Source organism: Siphateles boraxobius, unplaced genomic scaffold (assembly GCF_051911475.1).
Source record: "Siphateles boraxobius isolate OS27281-9 unplaced genomic scaffold, OSU_SipBor_1 20, whole genome shotgun sequence".
In the NCBI taxonomy this organism is placed as follows: domain Eukaryota; kingdom Metazoa; phylum Chordata; class Actinopteri; order Cypriniformes; family Leuciscidae; genus Siphateles; species Siphateles boraxobius.
This window is the reverse complement of record NW_027508811.1, coordinates 7,015,509-7,041,834: the sequence shown is the minus strand read 5'-3', so window position 1 is coordinate 7,041,834 and position 26,326 is coordinate 7,015,509. Positions and strand designations below refer to the sequence as shown.

General features: G+C 41.9%; 2 protein-coding genes across 2 annotated transcripts in view; one reads left to right on the top strand and one right to left on the bottom strand.

The window, feature by feature from the left end:
- The window catches only part of LOC143744829 (uncharacterized), a 24,296-nt gene extending 10,252 nt beyond the window's left edge, over positions 1 to 14,044 (top strand). Inside the window, exons 12-16 of the mRNA XM_077236507.1 lie at positions 2,330 to 2,475; positions 2,616 to 2,804; positions 3,825 to 4,473; positions 4,853 to 4,944; positions 13,714 to 14,044. Coding sequence (XP_077092622.1) covers positions 2,330 to 2,475; positions 2,616 to 2,804; positions 3,825 to 4,473; positions 4,853 to 4,944; positions 13,714 to 13,801 — 1,164 coding nt within the window. The 3' untranslated portion in view covers positions 13,802 to 14,044. The remainder of the gene's footprint in view (positions 1 to 2,329; positions 2,476 to 2,615; positions 2,805 to 3,824; positions 4,474 to 4,852; positions 4,945 to 13,713) is intronic.
- Positions 14,038 to 26,326, bottom strand: part of sos2 (son of sevenless homolog 2 (Drosophila)) — a 25,892-nt gene continuing 13,603 nt past the window's right edge. Inside the window, exons 9-23 of the mRNA XM_077236506.1 lie at positions 26,184 to 26,311; positions 25,445 to 26,100; positions 25,198 to 25,279; positions 23,128 to 23,250; positions 22,370 to 22,482; positions 22,056 to 22,278; positions 21,859 to 21,978; positions 21,553 to 21,715; positions 20,055 to 20,172; positions 19,376 to 19,548; positions 17,467 to 17,583; positions 16,894 to 17,155; positions 16,763 to 16,801; positions 16,566 to 16,672; positions 14,038 to 15,938 (exon numbers count right to left, since the gene is read on the bottom strand). Coding sequence (XP_077092621.1) covers positions 15,390 to 15,938; positions 16,566 to 16,672; positions 16,763 to 16,801; positions 16,894 to 17,155; positions 17,467 to 17,583; positions 19,376 to 19,548; positions 20,055 to 20,172; positions 21,553 to 21,715; positions 21,859 to 21,978; positions 22,056 to 22,278; positions 22,370 to 22,482; positions 23,128 to 23,250; positions 25,198 to 25,279; positions 25,445 to 26,100; positions 26,184 to 26,311 — 2,973 coding nt within the window. The 3' untranslated portion in view covers positions 14,038 to 15,389. The remainder of the gene's footprint in view (positions 15,939 to 16,565; positions 16,673 to 16,762; positions 16,802 to 16,893; positions 17,156 to 17,466; positions 17,584 to 19,375; positions 19,549 to 20,054; positions 20,173 to 21,552; positions 21,716 to 21,858; positions 21,979 to 22,055; positions 22,279 to 22,369; positions 22,483 to 23,127; positions 23,251 to 25,197; positions 25,280 to 25,444; positions 26,101 to 26,183; positions 26,312 to 26,326) is intronic.

The window sequence follows — 26,326 nt, the reverse complement described above, 5'->3', positions numbered from 1 at the left end:
CACAAAAACGGCAAGTTTTTCCTCACCCTAAAGTGACAATTTTAACATGCTTTAAAAAATTATCTGTGGGTTTTTTGAGCTAAAACTTCACATACACACTCAGGGGACATCAGAGACTTATTTTACATCTTGTGAAAAGGGAATTAAACCACCCATTTCAATTGTGTACATCCAGTAAAATGTGAAATATTATTACTTTTTTTATAAATGTTATTTATTCCTGTTATGGCAAAGCTGAATTTCCAGAATCATTACTCCAGTCTTCAGTGTCACATACCCTTCAGAAATCATTCTAATATTTGGAGCTCAAGAAACATTTCTGATTATTATAAGTGTAAAAATCAGTTGGTCTGCTTAATATTTTTGTGGACAGTTTTTTATGTATGTTGCACATTTTATTAATTTAAAGTCCTATATACATACTTGATGAGCGTCCATTGTAAGTACATTACTGCAAACATGTTTGTTGTTAGCTTTTACAAACTGAGAGATGAGTCAAAAACATTTTTTCATCGACAGCATGACATAGACACGTGCTGAATTCGGAACCGCATACTAGTGTACTACTACCTTTATCATATCTTTCTATGGCAGAATTAGCAAGAGTAGCCTAGTATGCTAGTATGCAGTTTCGACTCAGCAACAGTCAACAGAGTTCAAGAGGTTGTATTTAATCCAGAATATTCTATTAACCATCTTTAGTTTCAGTCATTACTGAAATGTGCAACCTGACTCAATTAAACAGCTGATGTTGTATTAAAGGTGGGGTATGTGATTCTCTTTTTTGTCCATTTTTTCAAAATAACTTGAAATCCTATTCCTAACCTGTTCCTAACCCACTAACAGCCACTGAGTTAGAAGCACTGAAATGAAAATTAAGCAATTTAATAATCTGTGGAACGGGCAGGACTCGAAAACATAGACTGTAAAAGCTCGAAAAACTCCGTCGAAAAAGTTTGTCAATCAAACGGTTGTACCACACCCCACTCCCCCCAGCGCGCGTGACCCCCTTCGTGCGCATACTCAAAGCTCGTGACGCATGCGCATCTCGTCAGTAAAGCCGGTTCCACGATTAGTAGTAAATCGTCATTACCATGTCTATGGTCATTACAATTGCTGCGTCCCAATTCGCATACTATCCGTCCTAAATAGTATTCGAAATTAGAATTAGTACGTCCCAAATCGTAGTATGTTGAAAGTTCCAAAGATACCCGGATGGTCTACTTTTTCCGGTCAGAATCCGAAGTGCAGATCGATGCGCACTCTAACGGCTGATATTGCCCTTAAAAAACTACAGACATGGAGGACGCGCGAGTCCAGTGGTTATGTAGAAAGGTTTAGGTAAAGGGGTTTGAGTGGGTAATTATCAGTATCTAACATGACGAAAAATTATTTATTCAATGTTGTCTACATTATATTGCATCTGCAGCAGCATTGTGAACTTTTGTAAAGATCCGTTTAGCCATTAACTTTTAAATGCATCATTACATTCAAATTGCAAACACATGAAGAGAGTCACCGCATTAATGACCCACGGCTGCACACCAAGGTGCCACAACATTTCTCTCCGAAACGGTAGGAAATTAAATTAGTTTGAATGGAGGATTTTAACTGTGACAAGATGATTGACAGGGTTGTTTACGGTGGCTGGACGCACGCGACAGAGCTGTCCGTTAAAGATGACGAAGTAGTATGTCCCAAAGCTTGCCTACTCTTTTGCTACACACTCAAAAGTATGTATTTTTTCTTCACAAAAAGAGTACATACTTTTAGGTCGTAGTATAAGTAGGCGAATAGGGACGCAGCCAATCTCTCGCGCATCTGAGTTTTCGCTCGTGCATGATTGCGCGTCCATGTTCTTTGAATGGGTGGAGTCAGGGCCAGCGCTGGAGGAAAGAAGGTAGGACCATTTAAATTGTATATTTTCCAAATCTGCCTGTCGTTTTCCAAATCACATACCCCACCTTTAAATTTAAGATTATATAGTCAAGATACTTCTGAACTTATAAAAGTAGAAATAGAGAAAATGTTGTGATGCTAGACGTGACGCTAGGGTTGTAACCCGTCAGTTGGCACTGAATGCTACAGCACAGTTGAGCAGGTCCAGATGGCATTACTGCATTGCTGAACTCGTGCCAACCGAGGTCTGCTTTGCTTTGCTCACTACTGCACTACTGTCTGAGAAAGTAAATCGTTGCCAAGCACTTCACTACAAAAAGTTTACATTTTCTTCCTAAAATGCAGTCTGGTATTTTCTAAGGGAGTTTAATTTCCAGTGTTGCTACAAAAGACACTGCATCTTCTCCACTGCACTTCTTATTTCCACCAGGCTCTGTTAAGCAGTTCTGGCGCTGGGCACGCAGACTGGTGTTCACTACAGGAGAGCGAGCGGGTGCTGTGGGATCTCTGCACAAGCTGTCACATGACCTTGGAGAAGTCGGGGCCATGCAGAGAGGGGTTGGGGCTTAAACAAGGGTCAGTTTTTTGATTATTTTGTCTGTCACGTATTTTGTCTGGCTTCAGTAAATGTGAATTTTATGAAGTGCTTTTCTGTCTAACTGGTTAAAGCTGGCTTTTGTGGCAGGTGGTTGATGCTAATTTTAGTGTGTCTGCAGTTTGAGAAGCAGGTGCAGTACCGAGAGCCCCGACGGTGGTCCTTCCGCCTTTACTAAGTACTGTGCCAACACTAATGGGGATTCAGCCATGGTCACAGCAGGCGCAGGCATAGACAGCACTGTACACCAGAGGAAATGCTGTCGCGTTGGAATCTCACGGACGCTACCTCGGCCCAGTGGCATCTTAAGGTACTCCAGTGTGTCATCAGAAATTAGAGCAAAATAAAACAATCACTTTAAGACAAGTATTTTTATGGCAACATAAGTCACATTTTCTTGGAAAATAATCAAGCTAGTTTGACTGCAATTAAATTAAATGAATACATTTGCATATAGCCTAATAATCTGTTAAAAATCTGACTGATAACAATCAATCTTTGTGTTAACACTTCAATTGGAAGAAAATGATCTGATCAAGCTTGGTTTGAGACCTATTTCTATCCAATTTCAAGAGTTTATGCAGATTTTAAATATGTATAAACATTTGAAACGGTCTACTAACATCACTGGATACAGATAAACCTCTATTAAATCTCTTAAAATAATAAACAAAACTAAATAATAACTTACAAATAATAAATACCAAAATATATAAAAGCAAATTCTAACAAAAAAACATTAAACTTAAGGGAGGTTAATCAATAGAGTTAAGGAATTCCTGCTTTAAGGGTTAAAATCAAAATTTCAAATCATTTTTAAATGATTTAAACATTTAAACAAATCTAAATATACCGAAATGTATTAAATTGAATCAAACTTTAGAGCATGTTAGTACGTATTATATTTGAATAATTTCTATTGGCTGTAGAGCAATTACAAAATAAAGGTAATTATTTAATTTTTAAACAACAAACAACTTCATAATATCACATAAACTGTTGATGAAATCGAGGTAGCGACAAATTATTGAAAAAGAAAAAAATTGAGGTGGGTCCTTTAAATAGGTGGCTTGGATTTTAAGATGCGATCCAGTTATAACATTTTGATTAAAAAGGTGAATATATATATATAAAAGCAAAAATAATAAATTAAAAAAAATCCCTCATATAAACAGTATGTGTGTAATTTACAATTAGATTAAACATATTGACTTTTTTTGGGGGGGTGGGGTTGCTTACCTATTTTGAACAATAACAGTACATTCTGCAAAAAAATGTAAATTTCACTCCTTTTATCTACATAATTAAAACAGCAACTGTTTCCCCTCAGAAATGGCCGTGAGCATATTTGTGAGCTGCCACTTGGTGGCTGGACTACAGAGTACAAGTGGAATGGCAGCGCAGGGGAGAGCCACACAGGTCCCATCTGTGTACCCTTCGTTTGTCATCCTAGAGAGGCCGGTCGGTTTCTGAACCCTGGGCCACCTGTTGACGTAGGGGGAAACCTCACCACTGCTGCCAAGAGTCAGAGCTCCTCGGCTGGTCTGGCTGTACGTGTTTGTGGGTCTCCGGGGCTTGATGGACGTGTTTACACATCTGACTTGTGCCCTCCACCCCCTCGTCTCGACGACGGGGACACAGACTGCGACGTGGCCGATGAATCCGTGTTTGACTTCTCCTCTGTGACGACCTGTAGCCCAGATGAAACTTTAAATCGGCTCAGGGGAGCGGAGGCTCATGATGATGAGGATGATGATGAAGAGGACAACGAGGTTCCAGTTCTCCTCAAACCTTCATACACTCACAACACTTCAGCCGTACAGTTAGGGGGAAGCTTATGCATGCCGTGGCAGATTCCCAGACGGGCTCCTATTCCTGCCGAGGTTCGCATTGGGATACAAGGAAAAACTCGTGCCCCAAATCCTCACAGAATCCCCACCAGTGCCTTTCGGCCGATTTGGGAGCCAATTTACTCACAGGTTTGAGGCATCACACAAAAATTAGCACAAGACTACTGCATCCTACAACTTTTAATCATAATTTTTTCCCCTGATGTCCACTTATAAAGTCGTTCAAGCTGTTTTGCACTAAAAACATTGAAATTCAGTTTCACGTGAACATTTTTCACCGTCTTTTTGACCCATAGAATCCCATTGTGTTGTATCAAAATTTTGGGATGACCATTTTTTGCAGTTTAGTTTCAACAACGTTTTGAGATGTGTAAGTTACATTATGTAGTTTTATTCAAGAAGAGCAACTGTTTTTTTTTTGAGCTTGAGATACAGTTCAAGCTAGTCTGAAATGGAGAGGTAAATACTATCAAAACATTAACAAAACCACTCACCTTTTCTCTTTCAGAATGATGTGACTCCTGCAAAAGAGAACTCCTCTGTGTCTTTCAGCTCAACCAATCAAATCATGAATCAACAGCAAGCGACTGACCAATCACGGTAAGAGGCGTATAGCTGCATTTGGAAAAGCATGCTACCTTGATGATGATTTAAATAGACACTCGGCCCCACCCATTTGGTGGGCTGAAAAGTCATTTGTCTGTGAGGAACACAGACGTAAATCAATCAGGCTTCAGTATTCAGAGAAAAACTGACTTTTCTCCATAAGCGTCAATTACTGACACAATGCTCGTTCCCCTTATCTCAGGGAATTCTAATTAAGCATGAAACTGTGGTTATAAGCCACAGTAGCTCAGCACTCGGTACACCTTTCTCAGGCATTCAGATTGACTAGGAACTCTGGTAGTCATCTGGAGTTCACAGAACCACAGTTACATGCGTAACTAGAGTTCTGTTCTGTTTCATTCTTACTGACCACCAGAGGTAGTGCAAACCCTATTGGATGACACATACAAACATAGTAATGAGGAATGCCACCCACCTGAGGAAAAATTAAGGCTGCTCCTGAAGAACCGCAGAACTCACGGAATGAGGAGCAGCAACTTTGACCTTATAAAACCTGGCAAACGTGCATGGAGAAGCCCAGGTAGTGGCAGTGCAGATGTCTGCCAATGAATCTCCTCTAAAAACAGCCCATGAAGATGAGATGGCCCTATTTGAATGGGAAGTTAGACCCCAGGGCAATGGTTTCCCTGCTGCCTTGTAAGCCAGTATGACAGTCTCCACTATCCAGTTTGACAACCTCTGCTTCGACACTGGAGCACCTTCCTTCACACAACATTAGCAGACAAATATCTGGTCTAAATTGAGCACTATTGTCCACATAACACTTCAAGCCACAAACAGGACGCAAAAGTTGAGCACTTGAATCAGTTTGAAAAGAGGCCAGTTCAATGTGCTGGTTTATGAAGGAGACAGACTTTTGGAAGAAAGAAGGACTGGGTCTAAGGACCACCCCAGAGTATTCTGGCAACCAACGCAAGCACAATTCGCTAACGGACACCACGTGCAACTCACTGGCTCATTTCGCAGAAGCAATAGCCGACTAAAAAGCAGTCTTCAAGGATATCCAATCCATTTAATGTCAATGCTTTGTGCACGAGTGGCAAATCCCACACAGGAAAGTGAGGATTCAAAGCAGGTTTCAGATGGAATGCATCCTTCAAAAAACTGCAGACAAGACTGAGATCCAAGTGAAGGTCCCCCAATTGGAACATGATATGCAGAAATTGTAGCGACATACACTTTCAAAGTGGAAGCCACTTTGCTTTCCTCCAGAAAATGTTGAAGAAAGCTTAAGATGAAAAAAAAATCTTCCAACGCGAAGCATAAATCTGTCGTGTGGAATAAGCTCTAGCATTAGAGATGGTGTGAATATCGCAAGGTCACAATGGTCCAGAGAACAATTTAACCCAATGGCCAGACCCAAAGCTCCAGACGAGCTGGATCCGAGTGCCAGACGCTGGCCTCCAGCTGGGAGAGGAGGTCTTTCTTGGGGGAGAGCTTCTATTAATAGCCTGTCAGAAGTCTCAGCAACAAAGGAAACCATGGTCTTGCTGGCCATCATCCTGTACTACGTCTCCATTACAAAGGGATAGGTGGGACTGCATATAGAAGGCAGTGTATCCTGGCCCAAGGTACTGGACAGTTATGTCTTTGCGAACCATAAGCGACAGTGAGTGGTCATCTTTGAAGCAAGAAGATCCATCTGTGCTCTACCAGATTTCCATTACACGAGAGTAGATGTTAAAACTTCATGCTGATTTTTACTCTGCTTTCGCCAAGATAAGCACCAAGTAAGACGTAGCTTTACAGTAATCTATGCTTCTCCTTCCATTTACGCTTCTTTCCATATGGTGATGTGAATCTCCTTCTGTCTGGTGTTAATAGCTGCAGTGTATTTTGCGCGCCAGCACACACAACGGCTCCTACCACAGTGCGGTCTCCCCATGACAACCGTCTGGATTAAGCCGAGTAGTGGGCAAGTGGGCACCTTCCGTCCTCAGTGTTTTGTCGACTAGCCCACGACACCTCAAGAGGGCTCGACAGTGACTCTGGCAACCCAGAGTCACCCCCCTCTGTCCCCCACTCAACTCAGCCCAGCTTACTGACCTTTACATCCTTCCTGATGCTGAGGTTGCTCCTTCCTCGTAGTTCACATGTGACCTAACCACAATCTCTCACAATCTCTCCGCAACCCAACTATACGCGCCAACCCGTTTGACTAAGGCTGTCGAGCCCCACTGCCGACGTTAAAGCAGGTCAGTGGCAACGCTCCGTATGGCATACTACTGCAAAACACAATATCTGTCCAAACACCAATCCTCATTCACGCAAAATACACAGGAACATAATAACCATAATTACAATGGAAACTATACAAATAAACCAACAGACTCTTCAAGTTTTTCAAGAATTATTCAAAACCGTAGCGTGGCCGCCTGTACAAAGCCAGCCAGAATCTTTCCGTCTCAACCACAGCCAGTTGCTGTTCCTCTCTGCTGCTTCAGATAAGTTCTTTACTGTGCGACGCAACTCTTGGCCACTGAATCCGACGTCTCTGAGGAACCGGGTTGTGGAGTGTGCCACAAATCCTCGACAACCCACTTCAACTGGATAAACCCGGACTCTCCATCCTCGCTGTTCTGCTTCAGTGGCCAGCTGAGCATACCGCAGTTTTTTCCTCTCATATGCCTCATCTACAGCATCCTCCCATGGCACTGTTAACTCTATCAGTTGAACAATGCGTGCTGATCAAGACCACAAAACAGTATCTGGTCGGAGGTTAGTGGTGGCAATCTCAAGTGGAAAAATAAGCCGTTGATCAAGATCAGCCAGCATTTTCCAGTCCCTAGCAGCTTCCAGTTGTCCTGGGCGAAAATTGGTTTTAAAACCTTTTCTTGGTGGTTGCTCGCCTGGGCGGAGGAATATTGTCTTCTGTGTGTACTGTTTTGCTATAACAGGTGGCAACTTATTGGTCACGTTACGCTTGTCTTCGCATGCTAAAGCCAAACATCGGAGTACTTGGTCATGGCGCCAAGTAAACCGACCTTGGCTAAGAGCCACCTTACATCCTGTCAAAATGTGCCTTAATGTGGCAGATGATGAACACAAAGGACAAGAGGGATCCTCTCCTATCCAGAGGTTTAGGTTCTGTGGTGATGGGAGAACATCATATGTTGACCTGATAAGGAAATTGATCCTACTCTCTTCCATTGACCAAAGGTCTTGCCAGCGCATCTTGCGTTGTTCCACACTCTCCCATCTCATCGACTCTCCCTGCTTGGACTGGGATAAGGCCTTTATGCACCTCATCCTCTCCTCCTGCTTTCGCACCTCGTTGACAACTAGCTTCCTCCTTTGAGCTGGGGCTGCTTTGTGCCATTTAGGAGGAGCTAAACTGAGCCCAAAACCCCCTCTTCCATGCTGTACCTGTCACACGATATCACCAATTTGAAGGGCAGCCTTTGCCTCTTCCATAGATTTCTTTGCTGACCACGTTCTACCACTTTTTAACACAGGTGATGCCTCCCTTACACATTTGTCGCGTGACTCTACTAAGGTCATTTCCAGTCTGACCTTGGCGCACTTAAGCTCCTCGGTTAAAGCAGAGACTGGCAGCTGCAATATTCCTTTACTATAAAGTCCCATTCTGCTGAGGCAGCGTGGAACTCCCAACCATTTCCTGATATATTAACTTATTAGCGCTTCCAGCTTGTCCACTGTTGTCAAAGAAACCTCGTACACAGTCAGTGGCCACAGCAACCTCGGATGTAGACCAAACTGAAAGCACCAGAGTTATAGTTTGCCTGGTAGAGCGCAGCTGTTAATGCTCTTCAAGCCTTCCACTGCTTGTCGTCTAACTTCTCCCACTCGAACTGTGTCCTTTAGATCCCCATCGTACCATCTCCCAAGACTCTTCACTGGCTTCTCAGAAACTGTTGGTATTGCCTCACCATTAATCAAGAATATTTTATCTACTACCTTGCCTTTAATTATCTAGATGCTCCTTGATTTAGAGGGCTTAAATTGCATTCGTGCCCATTCAATGTTATCGGTTAACCTACCTAATAACCGATTAGCGCAGGCTACTGTTGTAGTCATGGTTGTCATGTCATCCATGTATGCTCTGATTGGTGGTAGTCCCATCCCAGAACCCAAGCGCTCTCCTCCTACTACCCATTTTGATGCCCTAATGATGACTTCCATTGCCATGGTAAAAGCCAGTGGAGAAATGGTGCATCCTGCCATTATTCCAAACTCTAAGCATTGCCATGTAGTGCTGAATTCTGGAGTTGAGAAACTAAATTGCAAATCTCCAAAATAGGCTTTCACTAAATTTGTTATCGACATCGGTACCCTGAAAAAATCAAATGCTGCCCAAAGAAGCTCATGTGGCACTGAACCATATGCATTAGCCAAATCCAGAAATGTCACATGGAGCTCCTTCTTCTCCTTTTTAGCTGATTGAATTCGTTGCCAGATAACATTGATGTGTTCTAAGCATCCTGAGAACCCTGGAATGCCCACTTTTTTAACTGAAGTGTCAATGAAGCCATTCTTTAATAGGTAGATTGACAATCTCTAAGCAATAATGCTCAAGAAAATCGTACCTTCGACATTTAATAGTAAAATAGGACGAAATTGACTGATGCTTGTGGCATCTTTTTCTTTTGGTATAAAGACTCCACCTGCTTGCCGCCATGCTCTAGGTACAACCTGCTTTTCCCATGCCCCTTTTATCAATTTCCACAGAATTCGTAGAACTCCTGAAACACTCTTGTACACTCTGTACGGAACTCCATTAGGCCCTGGAGATGATGAAGCCCTTGCCTTTCTCACAGCCTGCTCTATCTCTTTCCACTTAGGTGCACAGACCTCCATTTGGTATTCTGGTGGATTGATAGGTGGGATGTCTGACGGAATTGACATGGGCTCATTCCTTTTTGCATCTGTATGCGTTTCCTCCAAATATCTCTCTAGCTCAACCCTAGATGTTTTTCAAGTGCCATTCTTCTCACTGGTGAATAACTTCTTTACGAATTTGAATGGGTCTTTATAGAAATTAGCCCTCGCACGCTCCTTTTTGTAGCGTTTCCGTAGGCGCTCAGCTCTGCGTAATGTTGCAGGCTTAACTTTTATGGCCCTTTGTAAGAGATAGAGTCCCTCCTTCTGACTTTGTTCTGCTCTTTTCTATTGCTTCCTCAGCTGTCTCCTTTCTTTAACTAACCCTTCAATTTTCTGCTGCCGTCTAGACATTCCAGGAGTAGTTCGTACTTTTTCCTTCCTTTTTTCCACACCAAACCTCTCACTTCCATATGCGTAAATGATGTCCCCAAAATTATTCAGGTTCTTTTCAACTGTACCAGTTAATCTTTCCAATGCAAAGCATAGATCTGTGTTTACCGTGTCCCATGCAGTTTTCTCACAAGCTCTTGGCCATCTAACTCCAGGCCTATGCCCGTTGAGGTTCTTTTCTCCCTTATGCTGGTTGGTCTGATCGGGTTCACAAGTATCAATGTGTTCATCACTAACTGTGCAAACCCTCCTCTCCTCTATGACAGGGGTACTGATATCCTGCGAACTGTGGTTTGCTTCCTGTCGCTGGATTTCATTCGACTGACTTGACTGACTTCGTAGGAATTACTGATCAATGCGAGGCCCTTGTCCCTTCTCTCTCAAGCATTTCATTTTCCCTTGATGAATCTTCAAACCCCTGACCATTGTCGCCTTGCTCCAGCCACAGATACAAGCTTGCAGTTCAATGACTGCTAACTGCAGAACCTGAACTAGTCTTTTGTGAAGTATTCTCCACACTCATATCCGTTTCCATTCCGAAGTCGTTAACCATGTTGTCCAACATTGAGTCATCTTCCGCCCCCGCTCTCGCAGACTCTCTTTCAGATCGACACTTAAAAAACAATTATCTGCTGCCACAGACCGAAGTCCGTATTGTCTGTCTGCAGCATTCTACAAGGAAGGACCTTCAGGAACAAATTCAGATGCCTCAAATCGAGAATTGGGGCAGAAACCTGCCCTTCTTCAGAACAAGAAAATATTTTGAATAGAACCCGCCTCCCTATATGAGGGGATGAACTTTTTCTATGGCTCCGTTCTCTAACTGAACAGATTTCCAGAGAGAGGGCCATTGAACGAACTGCGTCTCTGACAATCGTTGGAACAATTCTTGAAAATCTGGGAGGCCCGTGTCGAGTATATCCCTGCTCAGAGTCATCTAAACCCAGGGGTCTGCTGTGTTAGTCCTCCAGTACTCCCGCTGTTCTACTGAGAAATGATTAACCGTTGGCTTGTGTCTCAGGCTTTATGCGTGCGACTTCTAGTGGTCACATCGAGAAGCTGACGGGGACTACGGGGACTTCCTGGCAACTAGCGATGAGGTGGGCGAAAAATTCTAGCATCTTCAGTAACACAAAGCTTTTTATGGGACTGTGACCGAGGTGTAGCGGGCTGGCAGTCTGAACTGAATAGGGTTGCGCTGCTCCTGCATCAGTTGACAAGTGGGCTCAGACAGCTTTACCCTCTTATCCAAGTTCCGGAACATTAGGACCAATTAGATGCTCGGTAACAAGTTGAATATCTCTCAAGGTTTTCTAACAGTCCTCAGGTAGCCGTGCTTGGGAAAGCAACACTTGGCAGTGGGCTCCAAGAAGTGTGGCTGTAAGACTACCCAGCTAGCGAGTCACATGGCCCATTGCCAAAAAAGCAGTTTGCAGAAACTGTGAAATCGAGGGATCAACATGTGCTGGTTCCAGCGTACTGGTGGCAGCAAGATGTAGCTAAAAGATTGTGTTTTCTGCATGGGTTATGCAAGCAACAGACTCGTATGCCTATTTAACAATAATTCTGTGTGACCACATTGCCCACTGGGACATCGCACATTCCCTCGTAGAGCCTCGTCAGGAGACACCACCAAAGCTGCAACAGGCTGCTCTATTTCCGGATCACGACTCACCCCAATAGAATTTGCTTCAGCCATAGATGCTAACGTCCGAGCAATCTTTGAGCGCTGCTTAGGCGGACCAAAACCTGTGAGGGCATTTGAAAATTCAGCCACAAAATTTTTACATGGTCGCATGGCAAAAGTAGTCGCAGCTGTGGCCTGCCTAAAAAAAATGTTGGTTTGGACACATTGGACATTAAATCCTAGACAAGTATTTGCCATTCGAAGTACGGCCAAAGTATCATCAAAAGGACTGGACCTGTCCAGATGACTGAACTGAACCCCAACTAGACCCCTCCACTGCTGGATAACCAGTGAAAACATTCTGACGGGATGGTTGTGCAGCAACATGATCACCATGATCACGAAAAAAAGGATCCGAAGCACTCGTAGATGGCACATCCAAGTCAGTGATGTGACTCTTACCCAGCTCCCTGATTCTAAACATTCTCATCATCCTATATCATCTTCACAGGTGTAGCAAATGTGACAGGCTGAGTGAAGCAGGCGTTTCAGCTCCGCCATCTCTATAGAAAGCACAGAAACCGTCTTAGAAAGTGAATTTTTCATCAAAACACAAATGTTTCTCACTACTCGATGTGGCCCTCTTCTTAGTTGGGAGGGTAGTGCCGGCTACACTCAGAACAACTGCATAGATGATTATGTCAAAGGGAGACTATTAACCTATAGGCGTGGAAAACACCAGTTTTACCAATGAAAAGCAATGAAACTCAAAAAAAAAATATCAAAACTCACCAAAATGCTGCTAAAATACTCCAAATCCATTGAAGTGGTGTAGATGCGTGCTGACACCGTTTGTGAGGATGATATCTTGCTGCTCTTGTAAGCTGCACTTGACAGCTCAAATATATTACTTAACCAAAAACAAACTCTCTCCAGGCGAGAAAGCGAAAGAGGCAACTGTGACTTATAACCCCCAGTGCTCAGCATCTACATGACTTTTTTGATATATTTTCTCACTCTATCTGGCTGGGTGCGATAATCCAATAGAGTCCAATACACTGCCCCTGGCGGTCAGTAGGAATAAAACAAAACTTACGTTATGTTAGTAACTGGAACATTACACATTCATGTAATTTTGTATAAATATGTCTTTGAAACAGTTACATTAACATTCCTATCGTTCAATTTGAACTTAAGACCATTTATTTAGCATTTGGCACTTGGTAAGTGTTAATTTTGGATGGTGGTCCCATCCATGCATGTAAAATACTTAGTCACCATAAAATCAAATTTTAACACTAATTTTATGGAATAATGCAATCTTGTAAGGGATTCTATTTTGTAACGGATAATGTAAAAGCGCCTGGGTTTATTTCGTGATAACTGGCTCAAATGGTACTGCAGCAATTAGCAAACCACAATGATCCAATCAATTCCCAAAAGACAAAATCAAGTCCCGCCCTTATGTCTCATTTGAGAAGCTGTCTTACAACAAAACTAACTACAAAAGCATTTAATGCACAATATACTCTACCAATAAAATTGCAGTGTCAAGTTGGGAGTGTTTTCTTTGCTTAATTGTAGCAACATACTCAACAGCACTCATCTCTGAGGTCACTGACTGCAGAGCCACTAAATCCAAAACTATATATGCTTACAATAGAATATTGTGAAATAATGATTAAAAAAACCTACTATTTTTTTCTCTCCAAAAATGGCAGGTGGTATGCTATTCCAAACATACCAAATGAAGATTTATCTGAAAGCTCTGAACTGAATGTCAATCCAATTATGTGCATAGTAATCCCTGTGCTTAACTTAAAACTGTGTGATGCCATTTTAAAGGCACTTCAAAGTGGTAATGTGTGCATCTGTTGTTTTAGATCTCCATATAGAGGTACTGGAGTCCAGCGGGCTGAAGCAGTGTGGCATGACAGTGAGGACAGTGAAGGACCCTGCAGTACAGTCTGACACACTCTCATGTCAGCAAATAATTAATATCCATGAGTCTGCACTGGTGCAACCAATCATACATCTGTTATTTTTTTAAATAAATGACAACAGTTCCTCTCACTGTGAACTGACATGCAGCAACACCACAGCTAAATTCAACAAAAGTTTTCCAGCATGATTTGATTTGTCAGAGAGAAATAAACACTTTAAATGTAACAGAATGCACATAAAGTCAGAGGAATAAAAACATTCCGTAGAAAATAAGACTGCGTGTTTATTAATGAGTCTCATGGAGAACATGGTACAAAAGCAGTTACAGGCCTTGAATGCGCACAGACACACATACACACACATACAGAAACAGTGAATTTTTTGGGATTTACTAACACTTCAAACCAATTGACAAATCAGCTCAGTGGGAAAGGCTAGTATGAGTGTCTACACATACAGGATGTGACATCACTACAAAACACTGCAGTCCCTCTATGGCTGATCGCCATGGTCAATTTGATAGGAATTGCTCTGGTGACAAAGCCCTTCCTGTGTGGACCTGGTTTGGTTGATGAGAGGACCTGAATGAAAGCAGGAGGCGTGATTTAAAATAGAACATTCGGACCGCAGCGCTGTGTCCCTAAGTACATGAGTATGGGACACAGCCCGACGGTTGTCCCGGCCAGCCCAGAGGACAGGGGTCAGCAGGACAGGGTCATAAGGTCACAGGATAGTGAGTTTGAGTCCTCTGCTTCTCTGTAACAGTACTGCCCTAAAGTGCAAAAAAAGGCTCACCGCACACTATTAAGACACACAAACTTGACACTGGTCCACACCAAACACTCTACAACAGTGTGTGAATCCGGTGGGTCTCAGACTGAGATTGTCAGTGGATACATCAGCAACTGGGGCGCCGAGGTGAGAAGTGAGGGCAGATATGTTACTCTGTACAGAATACTTGGAGCACGCGCGCACGCACACACACACACACACACGCACTAATGGAGGTGTTGTCTAGACATTTGTTCTAAGCATGGTCAAGGCGAATGCTTTCAGACACTTCAATTTTGTTCAGTACTGATATTGAAGGCACATTAAGAGTTTGGAGCGAAAATCACGAGTCGTAAGTATTGGTGGAGGGGTGTGGTGAATCGATGAATAGATGAGTACGCCTTTGAGGGGAGGGGTTAAGACATCATATTGGCTTTAAATAGTGTGAGGAAAAACCCTCACCAAAATGTCAAGTTCACCTGAAGGGTACAATCTCTGGTCAAGGTCACAGCTGTGAGTTAAAGGCAACTGAAGAGAGGCGTGCTGAGGGTGTTGGGGTTGAACCCCGGTTGACCTTTGACCTGCAACCAAATAAACATCCACAGCAGAGTCTAATGATGGTGAAAGGCCTCAGAGCTGCATTTTCATTCGAAAATGTGCTGTTGGCGAGCACATGACCTTGCGTAGCTCTGCATGCTGAACGTGAAAGAAAATGAGTGAATCACATTCCTCAAGAGCAATGACCATCTTCAGGTTTCGACTAGCATCAGATTGTCTGGTTCCAGGTTAAACAAAGATAAAACACACACACACACTCTCGTCTCTATTTTAGGGCGGAATGCTCTTATTCGTTGCTGTCCCTGTTGTCGACTAGCGAGAGAGTGTGTAGCGATGGCTGTGAGAGAGTGTGTGTTGATTGAGAGAGTTCTCTCTTGTAAGTCTTGGGTGGCAGTTTTGGCAGCGCGGGGGTGGAGTTGTGACGTGGCGGTATGGGAGGTGCTGGAGTGGGTGGGGGCAGGTGGACCAGAATGGGCTGACTGAAGCTGGGCGTGCAGGGGCGGCGAGGCACGCGTGGAGAAGGTGTGCCAGGGGGCGGAGCACGGGGAGAGGGTGTGCCGGGTGGGGTGTTGGGAGTGCTAGGTGAGCTGGTGAAGTCCCAATGGAAACGGATCCCTGGAGATGGCTGCATGTTCACCGGGTAGTTGATGAAGATCTCGGGTGGTCGTTGTGGAACCGGTGGAGGCGTGTCTGGAAGGGGATCGCGGGGCGGAGGAGGTGGGGGGCTCGGCATCGGCCCCTCCGTCGGTCCGTTGATCACCGGAACGCGTGGCTGCAGGCGAGGAGGAGGAGGCAGTCGTGGTGGAATGGCGGGAGGACTTTCAGACCTGAAACTCTGCAAAGAATAGATTGCACTCGTGTGAATGTGACAGCACAACATGATGAATTAAGCCTGTGAAAAGAAAGCATTTTCTTTTCAGTATTCTCTACTTTTGGACCCCACAGTAATGTGTATGGATATGTACTACAACATGCGGTGGTAGTGATTATTGTACCGTTGCACTGGAGCTGCTCTAAATGTGGGCTCTGCCATTAAATGAAAGGTAATATATGATTTTTACCTAGGAATGATACAATGAAGAGTGAAAGTAAGAGAAGCTCATACATTTTATAAGGCATAATTTAAGCATGGAAATGACTAGAGAAAACATCTATTACTAAACAAATTAAACCAACTAGTATGATTTGCATTTTTTTGAAATTACAAATGCAATGATAATACAGGTACAAGTACACAAAAAAATGAAAGTATCAGTATCATACTCATTCTGTAAAAAAGTGGTATCGAAAAAATCTACATTAGTGAATGATTAAAAAAAATATTGAGTGCTAAGTGTTTTTTTTTTTGCAGTGAAATATTTAGTTAAAAGTTGTAATTGTAAAAGTGTGTCTCTTCATTTTTAAAATCATGAGTAGCATGTATAGTTTCAAAGTATCTTCCTCAACACAGTGTGTAAGTCACCTTGGACTCTGAAGAGGTATCTTTCCTACGGGGAGGTAATGGAGGGGGTTTAAGTAGCTCATCGCTCATCAACTGGTGTAAACTGCCACATGACACAGACTGGAACTCTGACAAAAAGACACAAGTATACAGTCTTATGGTCTGTCACAAAAAACATAAGCAGAAGAACACTGCTTGAGGAAAATCATAAAACTTACTGGACTGGGGCAGCAAAACTGGGGCAAATATGGTGTTACCTGCAGAAAAACACAAAATGGCATTTAAGTCATGCATACTTTCTTTGTATCTGATTGGTATCCACTGAGCTGCCATAGATCCCCTCTCTCACCGCAGGAGCTGCTCAGGTCGTGCTCCATGAACACTGAGTTAAAGTCAGAGCTAGCAGACTGTGGAGGCGTGGGTGTGTTTGGAGAGGTGGGGAGAGAATGAGGGGTTTCAGGTTCAGTTTCTGCGATGCTTCTGAAGGTGATTTTGTGAGGCGGTTCTCGTTCTAATGGCACTGGGTGACCTTTCAGCGTTCCTCCTCCTCCTGACGCCTGCCGCACCGGCCGAACGCCGGGAGACTTCAGAGGATACATGGTCTTTCTGGGCTATATGACACAACACACTCAGTTGCAAGACAAACATACTGTGTAAACTTAAACACTTCACATTACCCACAGTGAAGGGGAAACAACACATTATTGACTCCATTTTATATGTGTTAAAGGAACCAAGTTCTTGAAGAATTCCTTTAAAAAAAACTTTAATGACAAAGTTTTAAAAAAAAATCTTAAACAACATGTAAATGTAAAAAAAGGTGGGTTTTTTATTATTATTTGATCATTAAAATAGAGTAATTTAGACACCATCCTGATTCCTCTCTTAAATATGACATACAGTGTTTTTAACAAAAACTCACAAATCTGGATGGCTGTTTGCAGTTCCGTGGTTCGATCTCTAGAGACTTATTGAACAGGTAGTCAGAAAACTCCTTTTCACTCATGTTTTCCATTGGATTCAGATTCTCAAAAAACCTCTGCAAGACAAAAAGACAATCACAAATCTCATTTTCTCCTCAGGTCATTTTTAACAGAAATTCCTAATTTATAATTTTTAAAAGTTGAGTGTTCCTTCGTGGTCCTAGACCTTGGGAGATTTGTCACACTTGAACTTGGAATACACCAAAAATTTTGACTGGATTCTAGGATTATGTGATAGTAATAAAAATAGTAACAAATCCTTCCCTTGCAGGTCAATTTGACACCCATAGGAATGAATGGAAAATGGGATTTTTATTTATTTGCCTTTTTTTATTTTTTTTATCTGGCACAATCCAGAACAAAAACGCTCACAAATGAAGATATGAGACTACATAACATCCCCAAAGCAGAACACACTCAGACTGCACACATATATGAATTGGTTAGATTAAAACATTTACAATGCAGAAAAAATAAATAAATAGGGCTTCGGTTAATTTGTTTACAGGAAGAGAGGAAAAGGGTTAAAGCAACACTATGTCGTTTTTCAACCTTCATAATATATTTCCAAGACCCTTGAGATGGTACATCGACTTACAATAGGTTGAATGATACGTCTGCCGTAGCCTGACAGTGTCTGTATCGCTTTTACTGGCACTATGTAACTTCGGGTTTCGGGTAGGAACCCAAGCACAAAAAAAAACTACAAAATTCGACTGCTTTACGGCATACGTCACTTCCCCCACCTTCCTCAAATTCTGACATGAGAGCCCAACTAGCGTTTGATACCCGTCTTATGTTGTTGTCATGGCCGAAGCAACAACTAAAAGGAAGAAGCCAAAGGGGTTTTGTCAGAGGAGACTAAAAGAAGAAAAAGGGAGAGGGACAAATTAAAAGACCGGACGAGGATCACTATTGGAGGGAGAGCAAGACAGTTTAAACACGGTGAGAGAGCACGCACGCGCGACCGTCTCTCTCTCTCTCTATGCTCGTTCTTTCAGTAACGTGCACCCTGTCACAAGTGCAGCAGTCAGTCATCTATAAAGTGTTTATAAATTTATAAATAAATCAGGGAGTCAGGGAGCTGACTACCGCGCGAAATGTAAAAGGCTGAATAACATGGCCTGGCCATGTTCTGGAATCTATCTGGTCCTCCATTTATCTTCACGAATCAAATGCTAGTACTAGTAGAGTAGCGAATTATCAATCTGGTAGCTACACGAACATGCTAGTTTACGATGGTTATAATAAATAATCTTTCAGGATAACTATCCTAATGTCTGCAGGCTGATAATCATGTTTGTTTATTTATTTTTCTGGTGAAAGTGTCTTGCCTCAGGCTATAATGCAAATCGATTTTCAAATTTGCAGATTCATCTATGGTAGCTTGATATTATAATATTGACGATATATGGCTATTACCTACCACACAAACATTGAATTGAATTAGCATATCCGTTATGTAAAACACTAGACAATAGGCTACTATAATGACGCTGGCTTGTAAACGTGAGCTACGCGATCTTTTGACATTTGAAAAAAATAAAACCCATGAAATTATATTCATATGACATGCTGAAATATAAGCCAATGTAACTGGGATGAAGACATTTCACACGCAACGCTGGCAGTCTGCCCGCGAGAACTCAAGACAGTATCGGCTTGTCAACAAATGCACACGTGTATCCCCTGGTGTAACAATGAAAGATTTTACGACAGTAGTAGAAGACAATACTGTTTCCCAACTGTAGGGGGACCCGAGAGCAAAAACGACATGGTGTTGCTTTAAACTCATGAGAATGAGAGGGGAATAGGAAAACAGTGTGAGTGATTGATGAACATATAAACCTTTATGTCGTGTTCTACTTTGAGGCAGTAGGGTTGGTTCTGGTACTGCTGGATTTCTCCAGTGATTTCTGCTACTTTGCGTCTTTTGCTAAAGTTGATCAGTTCTTTTCCGTCACGCTTTAGGAAATCTGGATTCCCCTCTTCAGTCTTCAAAATGTTAGTCAGGTAGATACCTGAATACACAAAACAGACAGGAAACATCACATATGCCGTACACTACTGTTCGTAAGTTTGGGGTCAGTAAGATTTTTATTTTTAAAGAAATTAATGCTTCTATTCAGGTAGGAGAGATTAAATGAATCAAAAGTGGCAGTGAAGAAATGTATAATTACAATGTTATAAAAGTTTTCAATTTCAAATAACTTTCTATTCATCTAAGAATCAGTTCCCACAAAAATATTAAGCAACACAACTGTTTTTTAAAGTCTGGAGAAATGGCTGCAAAAATTCAGCTTTTCCATCACAGGAATACATTATATTTTCAAATATATTCATATAGAAAACAGTTATTTTAAATTGTAATATTTCACAATATTACTGGTTTTACTGTATAAATGCACTAAATAAATGCAGCTTTGGACAGCATTTAATAAATAAATAAATAACCATCCCCACATTTTTGCAGAGTGGTGTAATTGTATATACATGCTCATTTGTTACAAGCAGCTCTTTCTCTTACCAAAGAAGGGTACACAAGGTGGGTTGATGGATTTGAGCTTGGCGAGGTATTTCTTAAAATGATCCTGACTAAGTTCAACGGCTTCCTCTAGAATCTTCCTCTTCCTCTCAGGCACGGCCTACATATAAACAACAAAACCACATATACTGTACTGTTATCTGTAATTTACTATTCAGATTCCCATTGTGAGTGCATTCAATAATAAATGATAGGGCTGGGAATTGACACAAATTTCACAATTCGATTCGATTTTGATTCATAGGCTTGCAATTCGATTTGATTTCGATTCCGATTCGATTCAATATTGATTGTTTTGGATATCAGGTACAATAGATGGCAAATTTTCTCAAGGAAAACAAATCTCTTAACTAATGCTGTAAACTATGGAGTCAGTTCATTAGCCTACTATAATATTGAAGGTAAAAATTAACTGATTTGTAGCTATACAAACACTTAAATTACACTTATTTATTTTTATAATAAGAAAGTAATATGAATTATAAAACAATTTAATGGTGGCTGTCATGATTTATAAACATGCATTAAATATTGAAGAACATTAAAAATTATAATGAATATATAAAATGGTGCATATATTTAGCAAAATTCTCCTCTCTAGAGTTAATTTTTTTGTAATAGCTGACTAACGAGTTTATGGTCAGGTTTTTTCTGAGGTAAATGTGACGTGACATGACATTGTTTACAAGTTGTTTAACTGACATCTTTCCACAGTTGAAACACTGATTGAACGATTTGATGTGACATGATACGGATTTCGATAAGTTGTTCTCTATCTTTTAACTCACTTTTAGATGCTCATTCATGTTTATTTTGCGCTGTAACTGGTATTAAGGCGGAAGAGAAGATCATGTGCGCTCTGCGCTGCTGCTTCTCTTGAGCTGCGCCAGAGTGATCTTACGCCACAGCGCCAGAACGATATTTCTGTTTTTGAATTTCGTAATAAAATGGACGTAATTTGAAATTTGAGACTTTATTTCATATCAGTAGTAACAAAGCACAAAGATTATTGCAATTTATTGGATGGGATGCGTGCTACAATGTTCCATTCATTCATCAAATAAAAACAGGATGACTAAAGCCCCGTTCACACTACAAGCGACACAATACCATTCATTTCAAATGGGATGCGGGCGACCGGATGGGGCGTGTCTGGCGACGGGACAAAGTTGAGATCTGTTTATAACTTTATGCAAATGAAGAGCGACTTTCGGGAGCGACAACCAATAGGAGTGGAGCGGCAAGAAAACTGATTCGCTGTCATTGGATGTCATTCATAAAGGCAACCAGTAGTGGGAACGCACACTAGCGACCTCATCGCCAGTCACTGGCGACATGCAGCGACAAAGTCGCTTGTAGTGTGAATGGGGCTTACTCTATTCTTAAGATTTAAGAATTGATATTGGTTCGTAAAAATGAGAATCGATTAATATTGAGAAATCGATATTTTTTACCCAGCCATAATAAATGAACAGGTCACCTCAAAGGTGTAGTCCAGACGATACACCGGTACTGAGTTGATGGCGCTTACAATCTCCAAAACTCCATTAAAGTTATTGAGCTCTTGAAACACCTGCAGGATCTCAATAATACGGGAGAATACAGCAACCCTCTCGTCCACATTTTCAGCCTCTACTATACACCTGAATGACAGAGAGAGATACAGAGAATTAAAGTGCTTATATAATTTAAAATATTGAGACTGGTGATAATGTTTTTTCTGCAAGCTAAAATGTGTTGTTTTGTTCATGGAGACGATGCAGTTGGCTAAGGGCGTGTTACTCACTTCTCAAACCACAGTGTGAGGTTGGTTGTGTGTCTGATCATCCTCAGCAGATTGGGAGAATTCTTCTCCTTATCTTCCTTTGTCCAAACACTGCCTACCAGCTCAGATGGACGTACGGCTCTATGCATACAAATGTACAATAGTTAGTTAATGTACTGTCTTTCTTATTCTCATGCTTAAAGTTCTGATTGGCTCACCTGTATAGATCAGACTCTAGAAGTGTTAACTGGCGAGCAATTTCTATTGGATGAAGAGTCATGAGGTCAAAGGTTTCGACCTGACCTGGACGGCTGATGTGCCATTCGATAGGAGGAGGTGGGCTCTCAAAGGTAATGTTGTGACTAATGCCATTAGACTGAGTTTGTATCTTACGTCTCATGATCTTACTGATAGACTCCACCCACTTACGCATCGATTTACCTGAAAACAGAACATCCTACATCAGTTTCTGAGCTTGTGTGTGTCTCACTGAGTATGCGTTTATAAATGTGTATTAAATGTGTGTACATACCTCTAAGCTGTGTGGTGCTGGTGAGGTATTCTTTAAGTCTTCCGCAGAGTTCAGGATCATTCTCAAAGTCATAAAAATGATGTTCCACCCACTGACGGAATACATTCAGAACCCTAATGACACACACAGACATCAGACCGACATGCTCACTGTGGTGACTTAATATACAACAGCACATTGACTGAAATGATCACAGAGAACATGGAGCAACAACAGGATACATGTGAGTCTTACAAAAACAAGCCCACCACCACCACAAAAAACAAAAACAAAAAAAAAAACACACTATATAAACACACTATGGTTCAAAAGTTTGGGGTCAGTAAGATTTTTTATTTATTTAATACTTTTATTCAGCAAAGATGCATTAAATCAAATTAATGGATTAAAATGATCGAAATTGACATTAAAGACTTTAACATTGTTGCAACAAATTTTTACTTCAAATAAATGTTGTTCTTTTGAACTTCCTATTCATCAAAGAATGTTAACAAAATATTAGGCAGAACAACTGTTTACATCATAGATAATAAACATAAATCTTTCTTGAGTGCCAAATCAGCATATTACATAATGATTTCTGAAGGATCATGTGACAAAAGACTGGAGTAATGATGCTAAATATTTAGCCTTGCCATCAAAGGAATAAAATACATAAAATATATTCAAATAGTAAACAGTTATTTTAAATTGTTATAATATTATGAGTGCATCATGTATGAGTGTGCATGGCAATTGAGAATGTGTGTTTGTTTTACCGGAGTTGGACAGGCTGCACGTATTCCCTGCGAAATCTCTGGAGCTCAGCTGCCATTGGTTGCTCTCCGTTCCAGAGTGCCTCTCGGTCCGCTTCTGATGGCTCGGGCTCTGGAATCTCAATCCTGAAGCATCATGGGGAAACAAATACAACCAAATTACATGCATATACGGTACATCCCAAAATGAAAGGCAAACAAAACAAGAAAAATCAAGACAATGTTATGTAGGCAAACAAATGTGTAAAGGAAACAAACTCCTTGACAGACATGTCAATATTTTAGGGTGGAATAATTCCTTTCTTTTTATTGGCTGATGCTTCTATGATGCAAATGTTTGCTCAGCAGTGTAATGAAACTCTTGTGCAAAGACTTAGTGATCTAATGCATCGGTTCCCAACAGGGGGGTCTCGGCCCACAAGGGGGCCTCAGCGAGCTCTTTGGGGGGTCACGTCATATTTTGAAAAGTGTTGAACAGTGAGCATTAAAGGGGCATTCGGCAACCCTAGCTATTTCTTCGCTGATTTTCACTTTTGTTGTCGCATGTTTTCTCAACGAGCTCCCCCTACAGCGGTGAGGCATATATTTCACAACAATGTCGTAAAAAAAAACTCACTTGCGGCACCCTTCTCCCCCTATCTACCGCTACTCATGTGCATTTATTATTATCAGAGCCGGCCAACTTTATTGTGTGGAGCTATGTCTACCGAGGTGGGTAATACATCATACACATTGAGGGCGGCGTGTGTGTTGAATTGCCATAAAGCAGTTTGTGTTTCTCGCTCGTTCTCGCTTCTCACGAGACTTCCTATTTCCAACTTACCGGGACGTTAATCCTCATGTTGCAAGGTTGGTTTTCCGCCTGGAAACGCTGGGGGAGCGGGGAAAGTCACCATTCTCACCAGAACAGGTTATTAAACCATCCAAATGATTTCTAAACGGTTTTATTAAGCTGAAATAGTTGCCGAATGCCTCTTTAAAAGAGCAGTCCGTAACTTTTTTTGTTTTCAAAATTTACTAAATTTATATGAGCAAGTACATCATGAATCTATTTTCCAAACCGTGTTTTTGTTTCACTATGGTACACCTATAATAAATGTTTATATTGGGACTATTTTACACTGGTTCGGGTCGTACCGCTGTGGTGTAGCCCAGTGCCTGTGTGACTCGTCATAGACATAATCATGCAATCCTCACACTGATTGATAAAGCCTCACAAATAACATGCAAATATTAAGGTCCCAGATACCAGTCATTTTGTAATACCCTATATTAATTCTTTTTTTCCTCCACATCAGTTGTTCAGCCGTTCAGTTGTTCTGTACCTGCGTACATGTGGTACGTCAGTCGCTCAATGAGCTTGACCACTGTCCCGGCTATAATAATGGGGATTCCAGTCTTACTCTGCGCTCCCTCCTCAAACACTATGTTCTATTCAGAGTCCTGGATGGCAAACCGGTAGACATCCGGTGATGGCAGCCTCAGTGGTTTTGCTTGTTCCTCGCGGTGTAGGACGGTGTCCAGCATGCGGTCCAGAGTGGGCTGATATTTTTGTTATTGCATTTCAAACAGGGCCAATTAATAGGCTACTCCTAGGCTTACGTTTTTAAATTACAAACGGCCTAGGCCTACTGATGTTTTTGTTATAGTATTTTCAATATTATACTACGCTATTATTTGTGCATAAACATATCTGGTTATAGTAATAAACACACTGTTTAAAAACAAAACATTTTGTCATCCTTGCTGCAAGCTTACAAGAGTGATAATATCATTAAATGTGTAGGGGGGCCCTAAAATATTTTTTTGGGGAAAAAGGGGGCGTCAGACAAAAAAGGTAGGGAACCACTGATCTAATGCAAAAGACTCAAAAGCTCCCTTTGACAGTGACCAATCATAAGACAGGACATTTGCATACAACAGCATGGCAGAGGCCAGAGACAAATTAAATTCTACAAATGTGTAGAACTTTATGCAAACTTTACTTAAGTGTAGAATTTTTGACAGCCTTACCACATCAAGGACTGACTTTTGTCTGAACGTGTATGAGACACAAGTGTATGTGCTCTTTACCTTTCAATCAGTAGTGTGAGCAGGTCTTGGGGTTTACAGAAAGAGCGGTATGTAGTCAGAAACGTACGCACGAAATTTGGGTCTGTAAGAAAAAGAGGAAAAAATGTTTTTATGTACATAAAAACATACTCGGGGACCAAAACAAATAACCAACACCTACACTACCAGTCAAGAATTAGGACACTTGACCAAACATTTGTCATGATCTTAAAAACCTTTTGAACTAAGGGGGATTCTTGTTCTGTACCTGCGTACATGTGGTACGTCAGTCTCTCAATGAGCTTGACCACTGTCCCGGCTTTAATAATGGGGATTCCAGTCTTACTCTGCGCTCCCTCCTCAAACACTATGTTCTCTTCAGAGTCCTGGATGGCAAACCGGTAGACATCCGGTGATGGCAGCCTCAGTGGTTGTGCTTGTTCCTCGCGGTGCAGGACGGTGTCCAGCATGCGGTCCAGAGTGGGCCGGTACTGCAGCGTGACCAATGCAGCCATCCACGCGCTCTTCTCTTCCGCCGAACGCGCACCAAATACAGCACTGCTTTCCTCACGGCCTACCAGCTCAAATGCGTGACGAAACTCTGATGAATCTTCGCGATCTACGATGCGATACTTGCGCAACACAAACTTCTCTTTTAGACGAAACTCCGCCGCACTGCCAGCCCCTGGCAACCGGGAGCTCTGGTTGGCTTTGCAGCTTATCATGAGGCCGTCAAACAGGAAGTTGTGCCGTTCATGCTTGGCACCAGCCCGTAGGAGTGCCCCCTCCAGGATGAACTGGCTGCAGCACTGCCCGATATCTCTGCCTTCCCAGCCATCAATACTCTTCTGGATGTCATTCATACGCTTTATTGCTGCCTGCTTACTTCGAGATGCACGACTATATAACCGATATAGGGGCTCCCTAAAAGAGAGTCACAAGAACAAGAGATGAAAATGGTGTTTGGTACAGACACATAGTTATGCAAGCCCTGGAGTTTCTGTTACCCTTGTTTGCGCCGTGGTTGGTGTTTAGCATATATGCGTTCAATGCTGCATTGTAGGTTGATCAGTGCAGTCTGAGCCTGTTTTAAACACTCTCTGTCATCCTGGTCTTCACTGCACTCCTGCAATTGCTACAGAGACAATGA